General features: G+C 48.9%; 3 protein-coding genes across 3 annotated transcripts; 2 read left to right on the top strand and 1 right to left on the bottom strand.

The window, feature by feature from the left end:
- The first annotated feature begins 1,310 nt into the window (after positions 1-1,310).
- LOC128732162 (THO complex subunit 1) lies at positions 1,311-3,555 on the top strand. The gene is made up of 2 exons (XM_053825331.1): positions 1,311-1,352; positions 1,433-3,555. The coding sequence occupies exons 1-2, from the start codon at positions 1,311-1,313 to the stop codon at positions 3,485-3,487; spliced, it is 2,097 nt and encodes a 698-aa protein (XP_053681306.1). The 3' UTR covers positions 3,488-3,555.
- A 389-nt stretch (positions 3,556-3,944) lies between these two features.
- Positions 3,945-6,193, top strand: LOC128731968 (dipeptidase 2). Its single transcript, XM_053825127.1, has 2 exons — positions 3,945-4,901; positions 4,974-6,193. Exons 1-2 carry the CDS (start codon positions 4,092-4,094, stop codon positions 5,493-5,495), a joined length of 1,332 nt encoding a protein of 443 aa, XP_053681102.1. The 5' UTR covers positions 3,945-4,091; the 3' UTR covers positions 5,496-6,193.
- A 113-nt stretch (positions 6,194-6,306) lies between these two features.
- On the bottom strand, positions 6,307-10,880 carry LOC128731811 (uncharacterized). Its single transcript, XM_053824956.1, has 6 exons — positions 10,737-10,880; positions 9,363-9,545; positions 8,727-9,236; positions 8,536-8,614; positions 7,654-7,868; positions 6,307-7,547 (listed from the first exon to the last, which is right to left on the bottom strand). The coding sequence occupies exons 1-6, from the start codon at positions 10,878-10,880 to the stop codon at positions 6,855-6,857; spliced, it is 1,824 nt and encodes a 607-aa protein (XP_053680931.1). The 3' UTR covers positions 6,307-6,854.
- Between the last annotated feature and the right edge of the window lie 1,375 nt (positions 10,881-12,255).

Raw genomic sequence — 12,255 nt, 5'->3', positions numbered from 1 at the left:
TCATGCTTCTCCTTTTCCCTTTACGCTGGAAATTCTTCTTAGCAAGTTCCTGCCCACCAAACACCGCATACCGCTCGTCGCTCGAATCCTAAATCACATCCTCTTCACCGCTACGCTTCATACACTCTTTCTCTATTGCTTCCACCCCGCCACACCCACGAACTAAACGGTGTTTTCGAATGGCTCTGAAAAATGCGGTATGCTGGCTTGCTTGGTTTTTGATGCTCATCATAATCTCATGGAGCGCAGTTTTCGCTGTGTTGGTGCAAAAGTCGTCATCGCGGCGGGGCTAATTAACGACACACAACGCGGTCAGACACGCACGCGAACTTTGGCGAAAGGAATTCTCCGAAAATTACCTCGCGCAACAACAGTTACAATTGGCTGGTTTGTGCCCTAGGCGAATTAGAGGTTAGTAGCCAGCTACTAACGGTTTGTGAAGCCGACGCTGTATCCAACGAACCGAACAATGCTGCGTCAAAATAAAGACTAATGATAGTGTACAGGTGGGGCATTCGTGGGCCTTTGCGAGGTGCCGTGCTTGACAGCGCGTCGCAGAGCAATGACAGGCATTGCAACTTTTGCATGCTGTCACTATACTGACAGCATTTCGTCCGTGTAAGTGAAGAAATGATGAGCTCACAAGCGCGATAAGGTAAATTTTACTAATTATTGGTGTTTTTAACTTATTTGTGCCTAGTAATGATGCTTCATACTAGAATGCTCACTATGCCTCTACGTAATATGTACTTTATTTTTGTCTAGTCACCAATTTAACAGTTTCAAATACGGCCAGGACGTTCCTAAATAAATAACAACCAATTTAACAGTTCAATCTACGGGATGGAAACGAGCGAACGTAGCGTGTTTCCATTAAATATATTTTATTTAGCTAGGGTTCTATAGACACATAAGTTGTTTACGGTATGGTAGAGGTTAACTTGATGTTCATGTTTAATTTTTTATCTGAAAATATCATTTTACGTTTGATTCCGGTCAGGTCTTTATAATTTCATAATTTTGAAAATGTGCAGGTTGTTAATGCACTCTTATGACGAACTTATATGCTGTTGATGTCGAATAAAAAGGAAGAAAAAAAAACAAGGTTCTTTTTTAAAAAAAAAGTACCAATATTTTCATATATCAGATAATGTTGCATGAAACGGTACAAAATTTGAAAATTCGTCAAGCGTTCGTAAAGAGATGCCTGGGTTGTCAAAGTGCGCCTGAATGAACCAGCCTGCGCAAAGTAATTTTGTTTACATGTCAATACAAAATAGTTAAAATAAAGCGCGGCGGAAAGCCAGAAAATGAGTTCGTCTAATTTTCTTGTGCTTTTGAAAACATTTACTGTAAGTACTGTTTGAAAAATAAACAACAGTGAACCTGCTCTTCCGAAGAAATAGTATAACCTGTCGTTTGCTTTTTGTAGGAATCGCTTGAACGGGCTTTTACTGCGAACGACATCGAGTTGTTAAAGACGGATTATGATGCGGCCAGGGCTAGCGATAACGATAAAAAGACGGCATTACATCAAGCTTTTCGCGACATGTTGCTTACTAAAACGCAAGATATTCCGGCCATTGAAGGATTTATCAGCTTTGCTGTGAATTCTTGTCGAAGGGACATGACTGTCGCTACGATGCCGGTTGTGTTGCTGGGCGACATCTTCGACGCCGTCACGCTGGATCGCGCCGAGCAGATCTTCACGTACGTGGAAAACAACGTAGCAATATGGAAGGAGGAATTCTTCTTTACTGCCTGTAAGCACAATTTGCTGCGTATGTGCAACGATCTGCTTCGGCGGCTATCCCGCTCCCAGAATACTGTCTTTTGCGGACGGATATTGTTATTTTTGGCCAAGTTTTTCCCATTTTCTGAGCGCAGTGGACTGAACATCATATCTGAGTTTAATCTGGAGAACATTACCGAGTACGGTATGGATGCAAATGAGATGATTGTCGAACAGCTGTCGGCCGGTACCGATCCTGAGGTGGAGGCGGAAGTAGGAACGGAGGAAAACAAACTGAAAATTGACTACAATTTGTACTGCAAGTTTTGGGCGTTGCAGGATTTCTTCCGCAACCCAAATCAATGCTATAATAAGGTGCAGTGGAAAACGTTCGCCACACATGCTGGCAGTGTGCTTTCGGCATTCAGTAGCTTCAAGTTGGAGGAGCACCGGCCCTCGAACACAAGCACCTCTAAACCCTCCGCGGAAGGACCCGCCGCTGTTTGTCCCATGGAGGAGGATCAGATTCGTGAGGCGGGCCATTTTTTCGCCAAATTTCTCACCAACCCCAAGCTGCTATCGTTACAGCTATCGGATTCGAACTTTCGACGCTCGGTACTGGTGCAGTTCCTGATACTGTTTCAATATCTCAACTCGACGGTAAAATTCAAAGCAGAAACGCATGTGCTCACCACTGCCCAGGGTGATTGGTTGAAGGAAACGGAAACGCTGGTCTATCGGTTGATTGAAGAATCGCCTCCGAACGGGAAAAAGTTTGCCGACACCGCACGTCACATGCTTATGCGCGAGGAACTATGGAATAGCTGGAAGAACGAGGGTTGCAAGGAGTTCAAACGCCCTGAAGCCGTGCTTGATGAGGGAAGTTCGGGCACAGGTACAGCGTCAGGGGCTACGTCGAGCAGTGCAACACCTGCAAGCAGTGGCGGAGGTCGTCCACCAGCAAAAAGGCTCCGGCGGCCGTTGGGTGATTTAATACGCGAATCCACCAAACAGGGAAAGTTCTACATGGGTAATCCGGAGATAACACGCTTGTGGAACCTGTGTCCCGACAATCTGCAGGCGTGCAAGGGCACGGATCGGAACTTCTTGCCATCGCTCGAGACGTACCTTGAAAATCCGAAGGAAAAGCAAGACCCATCATTTGAATGGCGCGCTCTGCGGCTGCTTGCCCGACAGTCACCTCATTTCTTCACGCTATTCAACACTCCGTGCTACAAGGTGTCGGACTACCTCGACAGTGTGCGCAAGAAGATCCAAAAGGACAAGCTTGACAGCAAGTTGGAGCACGCGATACAAGAGGAAACGGCACCCGCGAATGCAGAACCGGCGGAAGCCGAGGGAGAAGGTCTTGTGGGAGATGAAGAGAATGAACAGATGGACAGCGAGCTATTGAAAACGGAACAGCTGACGCCGGAGGACAAAAACACCCACAAGACGCTTGCCGTGAGCAAGGAACAGCTATCCGAACTGGCCCCAAGTATTGGCCGCGATTGGAAGAAGCTGGCGACCAAACTGGGGTACAGTGCGGACGAGATTCAGTATTTTGAGTCGGAGAATGCCACCGTCGCTGATCAGTGCTGTCATCTGCTGACCCTTTGGTTCGATGACGACATGGACGCAAGCTTAGACAACTTGGCCTACATTCTGGAGGGCTTGGAAATGATGTCTGCGGCTGATGCGGTCAAGCAAATGATCACACTTCTCAGCGATAAGGTTGAAGAAGTGTCGGAGTGAGCTGTGATGTTGTGGTTTACCGCCTGATCAATTCTCTCATTCCTACAGACTTTCTTTTCAAATAAATCATGTTTTATGACCCAACTCAATCCTTGCACTATTTATTTTATTTGCCTAACTCACATTGAATGTGCGCATCTGGTGTTAACACTGATGCTGCTAAATTGTACATAAAAATAAATCAAAATCATAGACTTGACACATGATTTGAAATGATTTCATCTAAAACATCATAACGGTTATATCAAACGCATTAGCATTTTGGTTTGGCAAACTTGAACCATCAGTCAAAATCCAGGACATTCCATCGTCATATCTGCGCATGTCCTTTAGCAATCCTTCAACGGTAGCACAAAGGCTGCTGTTTTGTTCGTAAGCACAAAAAAAATACAAGATACTCGTTCGTTTTCTTCGCTTGTTTGTTCGACGCTAGTAGTAAGAAAATACATATTCCGTGGGCATTTTAGCTGGGTGAAATCCGTACCACAATCGACATGAAAAGCGCTATCTTGTAAGCGTTTTGCTTCAGCAGATCTGAGTGCGTGTTTGCGTTACGCGTGAGTGAAGTATTGCACACACAAAAAAAAGAAACAAAAAGCAAGCCATGAACCCGACAACGATTCCAAACCACGATTTCATGGAGCTGCATCCGGTGCATCCGCATCCGGCGGGTTGCAAGCAGCACTGTTTCGTGTTCACCGAGATAGCGGACATCGAGCTGCCGCCCGAGATCACCAAGTACCCGGAAAAGATCAAGAACGGCAGCATCCACTCGTACACGAAGGAAAGCATCTCGCCACCACCACCGAAGCTGGCCAAGGACCGCCGGAGCCGGAAAATCATTGCAATCGTGTCCGGGCTGCTCGTCTGCGTGGCGCTAGCCGCCGGGATTCCGCTCGGCTTGCAACTGCGGTCTTCTTCGCTGCTCGAGGCCAGGCTGGCATTCATTCGACGACTCTTGGTGGAGTCACCACTTGTCGAAGGCTACTGGGCACCGTCGATGGGTGCGAACTTCAGCAAAAGCTTCGCTGAAGTCAAGAGCGGTATGGTTGGGGCGCTTCTGTGGCCAATTACGGTGCCATGTGCGGCTCAGTACCTCGATGCGGTTCAGCTCACGCTGGAGGGTTTAGACGATGCGAGACGCCTCGTGGCTAAGAACGGCGATATGGCGATCGTGGCCAACGCGGACGAAATGGAGCAAGCCCACACCGAAGGTAAGCTGGCGATTCTGTTCGGTCTCGAGGGTGGCCACACGCTTGGATCCAGCCTGGCGGTTTTACGCTCAATGTACTCGCTTGGGGCACGGTTTGTCTCACTGACCGGAGTCGGTTGTACGACCCCGTGGGCCAGCGCATCGATAAGGAACGACTTCTTCGAGGAAAACCTGCCCTCAACGCTGACGAACTTCGGCGAGGTAATTATTTCGAGCACGGCTAACGAAACCCCATTCGACTCGTAGTGACCGTGACCGGTCTCTCCTTTGCAGGTGGTTATTCAGGAAATGAACCGATTGGGCATGCTGGTGGAAATTTCACGACTCTCCGAACCGGCCATGATGGTTGCCCTGAACGTCGCCAAAGCGCCCCTGCTCCTGTCGAACGCGCTTCCTTCCTCGATGGCGTGCAACGGGACGACGGCTGCCGTGCCGGATCACATCCTGAGCGCGCTGTCACAAAATGGCGGCGTGCTGATGCTGAACGTTGAGCGGTGCGGTGAAAAACCGATGTCACTGAAGGACGCCATCACGGCAATCAACTATATCCGCGCGATCGCTGGTGTGGACCATGTCGGACTGAGCGGATCGCCGAAGAACTATCCGCTGCTGCTGGCGGAGCTGGCACGGGACCGGCTTTGGGGTTCGGTGGCCATCAAGAAGCTGGTTGGGGGTAATATAGTGCGGGTGTTGCGTGAGGTTGAAACCAACAAGAACCGTCTGCCACTGTCCGAGGATTGGATCCCGTTGGAGGCTATCGAGGGAAACGCGTACTGCCGGTATCCTGAAACGTAAGCCCATCGGGTTCCTTCTGAGCGCAAGGACGACGCGTACGAGTATAACAAGTATTATCTTCCACACTGCGTGGACAGAGAGAGAGAGAGAGAGAGAGAGAAGCAGTAGAAAATGCACCTTTATACACCTACATAAACTAGCTAACAAAGGAACGCGGATTACGCATCCCTGTGCTCTTACATTGATCTTGATCACGAAGAGCGAATGAAAACGAGACAAACTTTATCGCATATCAATTCTTCCTAGTAGAATATAATTTATTACGCTGTCACGTTCCCTCGTCTGTTGTTTCTGGTTTTCAAGACTCAAACCCCTTCTTACAAAAGAGCTCAGTGTCTATGTTCCAGCGTCAGTAGAAGCAAAATGGTGTGGTTCTCCGTTCCCAAGGGACCTGCAGACGGTCCTTGGACGGTTGAATACTGGTCGTTTGATTTAGGGAACAAGGATCAGTGGGGTTAAACTATCCCTTCTTAGTTACAACTAGTCGAGTAGCAAGAAAGGTGACAGATTTGAAGAGAGCCAAGCGGAAAATCGTCAATGGACAAACAATCAAGCATCAGCAATGATGGACAACAGTAATGTAAAGATGGTATAGTATTAGCTTCTGATTATGTTTCGTGTTCTTAGTGCGTCGTACAAACGATTATTCTATTTACGCCTACCTACGACGGCAGGCTGTTACCTATAAGGAGAAGTTACTGTCCTATAAAGAGAATGAAATAATAAATGTTTTAACAAAACAAAAACAACAAACCATTCTATGTCGTTTCATGCAAAGCAAAGGACTCTAAGCACCGCGGGCTAATGGTTTTTCGCTCCATTTTTATTCATTTGCTCAAATACACCAATTTTTGCCGCATGCGTCTCATGGCCTAACGAGCGCATAAACACATGCACACTTACACGCGCACACATACACACAGCCAGTTTTCGTATGAAGTTATCGTGCCTTAGACTTGTGGAGCTAATCTGACCTTCGTTAAGCAATTCTCGGTCCGGTGCCGTCTGGCTTACGCCTTTCCCGCAATCTACCGTAGATTAGTATGGCATGATGATTATCGTAGCATTATCTCGGGTAATTTATATAGTTGTTAAACCATCTTCACATCAATTCAAAATTTTGGGTAATTACTTAGTGCATATTCTGCACATCAAACCTGCCTCACAGACCACGTGTTCCTTTTGAGAACCAGTACGGTACGATAATTTTGAGCTTGCTGCTACCGAAACGGTGTAATCCAAAAAAGGCCTCAAGTTACGGTGAACGATGGAGAGAGTGTAAAAATACGTTCAATAGTAAATCCGTCCATCCGTCCATCAGAACGGACCGGTTAGGGACGCTTCCCGACCACATCCCGGTCAATATCTTCGAGTAGTGGATGCCGCCTTGGGTTTCGGTTTCGGTTTGTTGTGCAGCATCGTTGCACACTTGGGAATGTGTCGTTCGGCCGCAGTTTGATTGAACCGGCGCGAACAGTGCGGACACTGGATGTAATCCGGATTCTCCGACGGTGGTGGAGGCGGCAGATCGGACAGCTTGCCGCCCTTCGCTAGGTATGTTTTCAGTTCCTTCGCGGCTCGAATTGTGGCGATAAATTCCTCGTGCTTCTTGCGCCAATTGTTTGGCTTTCCCGTGGCTCCCACACCAGAGCTGGTTGAGGACAGCTGGCTCGATTGTTTGCGCGCCACGGACACACCTCCGGCCGTAGATTTCTTGCCCTTCAGCACGTACGTCTCGGCGTCCGTGCCCTGCACGCGGTGCTTGGTAGTATCGAATACCTTTCGCTTTTTAGCTTTCGTCTTCTGGCAAATTTGGCGATGCTTTTCGATACGTTCGGTGGCGAAATTGCGGCTGCAGATATCACACCGGCTTAAGCCCTCCGGAATGGGTTCGTTGGCGAGCATTGCGTTACCGTTCGAGGACGAAGCCGATGCTGCTGACGAGGCTCGGCGTACGGAACCGGCGGAACTGACTGGGCTTGGTTGGGTGACGGCACGTGACGGCCCGCTCGATTTTACCGATGGCACGGATCGTGGCGTGATCGCTCCGGACTGTGCAGTGAGGAAGATAGAGAAACCGAAAAAAAAGCACAGAGTTGCGTTCTAAGTGTCAGCAATCTGTCAACATCCTTGCGAGTCGTGAACTATCATGGCTTACTTTGGCGGATCCATTTGCCGCACGAGTTGCTGTAGATACCGCGCCGGTTGATGTAGCGATTGGTGATTTTTTTACAGCTTTCGTGGGAGTGTTGCTTGGCAGCGTCCGTGCCGTTGATCCGTTCAATTTTGACGTTTTCAGCGCCGTTACGTTCCCATTGGCTAGGTTAGCGTGATGAGCAGAATCCAACGAGTCTTCGTGCATGGTTGCAGAATCTGTGAGCGAAAATAAGAAATTAGTCACAAACTTGCTTCTCGGTAACATGACAAACATAGTAGACAGATTAGTTATTACTTAACAATACACCACCCAAAAGTAGATGGAAACAAACCCCTGTCTATGTCACGAATCGATGTAATGGCTACTTATCGAGTTATAGCTAGCGGAATGTTGATTTTTTAGGAACACTCCCTTTCCCATTTTTCGTACGGAGTCTTTTCAACCTGGGTAGGCAGCAATAGAACATGCAAGCACGCTAACACGACTGTTTCGACGTAACCGGGACCCCCCTTTTCTCCCACGTGCTTTCGAAAGAAAGCGAAGGATTTTGTAACTCAATAATATTACGACCGGTGCCGTGGGGCAATAAATTATCGAACGGTCGTTCCGCGTTCGCCACAAGACGGTGCTGGTGATCAAAATTTCACCCATCCCATATGGTAACCATGCGGTTTGGAGCCTTGAGCGACGTTGATTGGTAAATAACGTAACCTAACGCCCCCCACTGTATCCTTTTGCCCGTCACACGGAAGACGGGATCCATCACGTCGCGTTTTGTAACGCGATAATCGATTTTTGGTGAGACATGCACGAATCCTCCACCCTTAGACTCCCTGCGCGCAGGAAGGAACCATAATTGACCGGCTATCGATCGTTACTCGCCTGGAAGCTTCTCCTGTTCCAGAAAATTATCGTTGTCATCGTAGCCACCGTCATCGTCCCCGGCGTTACTGCGATTGGTCTGCAAGAGAAAAAGCTTTCGATTAGCGCTTTCGGAACGGCGCATCCTTCGTGCAGTTGAATGGCAAACAAAAGCACTACACACAGTCACGCGCGCTGGCTGTGCAACTTACCTGCAGGCCAGTCTGGAGGCTATCCTGGCGCAGATTAGGACCTCGCGTTTGGTTCTGCTGCTGCATAAGGCGGGTACGTGAGCTGGCCGAGATCGGTGGAACGCGTTGTTTGTTGTTCATGCCTGCCTTGGCCATACCGCGAGCTACACCAGCAGCGTCACCAGCGGCGTTGCCGGTGTTGTTGTTACTGTTGACAGGGTGGTTGCCATGGGCGGTGGCCCCAGCTATCGGTTGGATTGGTTGCAATGGGTAGCTCTTGTCGATGCCGGCCACCCGGTGGCGCCGTTCGTCGAACATTTGGCGCACCTTGCCTGCACCTAGCGTTGATGACAGGGTGGTTGCGTTCAGACGATCTGACAGATCGACCGTCGCGCTTACGGCACTGCTGCTGGTTGTCGTCGTCGTGGTTCGGCCTCCGTGGGATGATGCCACTGTTGTGGTCGTTCTGGTCGCAATCTGTTCGATCTTCCGTTGGTCACGTTCCTGCTGCTGGCGCTGCTGGAAGCGCATCTGAAACGAACCAACACGGAACGGAAAACCGAGAAATTGTGAGCACGAGATGCGGTAGCACGGGAACACACGTTTTATAAGCGCAAGCGGCAGGTCCTTTTAGCCCCTTTTTGGCATCCTTTGCACCTTTTTCACTATGTTCTCATATCGATTCGTGAAACTCTCGATAATGTCACCGTAGTCCAGCGATTTCAGCTTCATGTTCGCCTGCCACAGGGTGACCACTCGGCGCCTGTCCGGTTCGCTCCAACTGCGAGCGTCGTCCTGCCGCGGCCCGAACGTTCGCCTTCCTGCGAGGTACATCCGCGTCTGAGCAACCGAATCATAACAAAAGTTCCGCCCTCGATTCAACACGACAATGAAGGTGTGCTTGTGTGTGTCAGTGTGGGTGGAAGGGTGAGCATCGCTGCATAGACTGTTCCAGGCCGGCCGCGTGGGCTCCTTTCAGGACCCGCGGGCATTGCACATTTTCCGGACCCAAGCGGGCTGTCGAAAAGTAGGGTAGATTTATTTATAGCAACCCTTCATGGCGTGGGGCATGCAGCACGGGGTGAGGAATTTATGCAACACGAGACGGGGCACACGCGCCTGCTTTGTTCCATCCGCTCGGTGAGCCTGATGGGGTGGTTTACCATCAACGGGGGAGAGTAAAAAAAAGCGAGCAAGCGAACACACGTGGAGCTAGAAATCGAAAGCGACCGGCCGGATAGCACGCCATGAAACGTGCGAGAGCGCTGCTACAGGACTTTTCCTTCCCACGGGCAGTTCATGGGAAAAAAGGGACATCAATTTCGAGCGGAAAAACACGAAATCATGATGACACCGCGGTGGTATGGGTAATGGCCTCGTGTTGTAGTGCAGCAACCACGGTTGGCCTTCGCCCAAAGCCGTTCATTTTTGGATGGCAAGGATACGAATGGGTGGTGCGGTTTTGTCGGCCAGTGGTCGACAACCAGCGGTTCAGTCACACTTTATGAGCCCTGTAAGTTGAATCATTAGAAAGCGATATACTTCGATTATCGAACTACGCGTTTTGACTCCAACCATGGTGATTGTTTTTAAATATCCTTGATCGTAAGGATGTTAAACATCAATATGCCTATTTACATTCCACAATTAAACCCCAATTATTTGCGCTGTGGGTTGTTAGAACATACTAATACTCTAACTGTTGCTCTTCGTTTAATATTATACACCCACACGTAAAATGGTTATTCGGCACTTTAAGCTAAAAAAGTTGCCGTTCACTGCCATAAGAATTTGAAGGGAGGGACTTTGAGAGTGACACCATCAAAAAAGGTACATGAGCTTAAGATCCATACGCAACAGTAGAGCGTTCATTATCATCATTGGCAATGATTTGATTGCTGCGTGTTGAACGCTTCGTTAGTTGATTTTCACGCCCTTCGCTGTATGTACACCCTTTTGTGGTGATAATGAATTGATGGTTTTTTGAAGAAACCTCAAACGTTCCACGAACTCCAACAGCTTGGAACTTACATCCAACGCCCGCAAGGGTACACGTCCTAAGGCCTCCAGCAAGCTGCGTCCCGTCCAGGAATCATCCAAACTAACGCTCACCGCCCCACTAACGATCGTACCGCGCGTCAGCAAGGAATCGGATTTATTCACACCTCCATCCATCGGCCGGCATCACAGAATGTCACGGTATCTGCCTCGACATGTGCCACCGTACGTGAACCGACAGTGACGCACTCGACACGCGGAACAACACTGCCGTAGGCAGCCTGTTCAGGGTCTCCGGTTCGCTCCAACAAGGTTCCGGTCCGTGTTGAGCCGGGGCGTTTTGTTAGTTCCGTGTGTGTACAGCGCGGCCCCTTTGCAATGTGCAACTTGGGGCATGTTTTCGAACCGGTAAAAGCCACCGATTACAACTACACGACCCGCCGAATTGGCACGGACAAAGGACATCACGGTTGGGGCCCCTTTGGTTGACGGCGTCGGTGGGAGCAGCAGATCACTGAATCATTAATGGAACGCTGTGTTGGCAGCCCGGTTGGGAGGGAAAAAGAAAGCGCTTGCAAGCGTGTGGTGTATGTGTGTGTATGATTTAAATATCGATTGGTACGTTGAAGGACAACGGAGGCCGTACGTAGCGAAGCGGACAATGCCATTATTGTATCTTGGTTGAACCGAAAGCTCGTGTATGGGAAGCTTCCGTGGATGTTTGTTGGAGGAAGCTGCAGCTCACTACTTTAATGCTTGTGCTCAGGAAATGAGGTAAAGCGAGCAAACGTTTGACGTAAGGAACGAGCTGAATAGTATTTTATTTAGTCCTTGCAAAAAAAACACTTCAAACTGGTCGTCGGCTTCAATCGGGACCGTACGTTGCTGCAGTACAAATCCCGAGTGCTTTCTTCATTATAATGCAAGCTTTCGATACAAAATCATCTCTAATTGGGCTGCTGGACGATCCGCAGCCGTATCGTAATTGCACACAGCTGTATCCAACGTTCTTCGGCGTAAACATCTCCGTAAACATTAATTGGATTCAAGTGATGCTACCCAACGTAACGATTTTCATTGTCTGTAGAAGATTCCTTAGCTTTTGCCGAAGGCAGTTACCCTAACGCGCACATTGAAAGGATCAGATTCCGGTCAGTTAAATTGAATGCGACGCTTTCTCGTCGTAATTATGTTGCCTAAGTGGTAACGACACAAGAGATGGCTGGTCTTTTTCCACTTTACAATTGCTTCTCGGTTGGGACGATTCGCTCTGCCAAAGCGTTACAAAGTGTTGGTGCAGGTGACTGTGTAAAAGGCGGCACGGGAAAGCATCCTCTTCAAAGGCTATGGTAGCGTAGTTTTTTTAATGACCGCAAGCCATAATTGATGCGCATAAATCAGTACGCAGACAGTCAGAAGAATCAGTGCCCACGTGGAAGCAGTAAGAAATTAGTTCCCGCTTCAGTGAGACATTTTCTAACCTAATGTATTCCGCTCCGCAAACTGTATTAATGAATTCCAGCAAGGCATGCACGTTCGTGACGAATCGTGT

This window comes from Anopheles nili, chromosome 2 (assembly GCF_943737925.1).
Source record: "Anopheles nili chromosome 2, idAnoNiliSN_F5_01, whole genome shotgun sequence".
Classification (NCBI taxonomy): Eukaryota; Metazoa; Arthropoda; class Insecta; order Diptera; family Culicidae; genus Anopheles; species Anopheles nili.
Note: the sequence above shows the minus strand (reverse complement) of the source record. Positions and strands in the feature narration are given on the sequence as shown.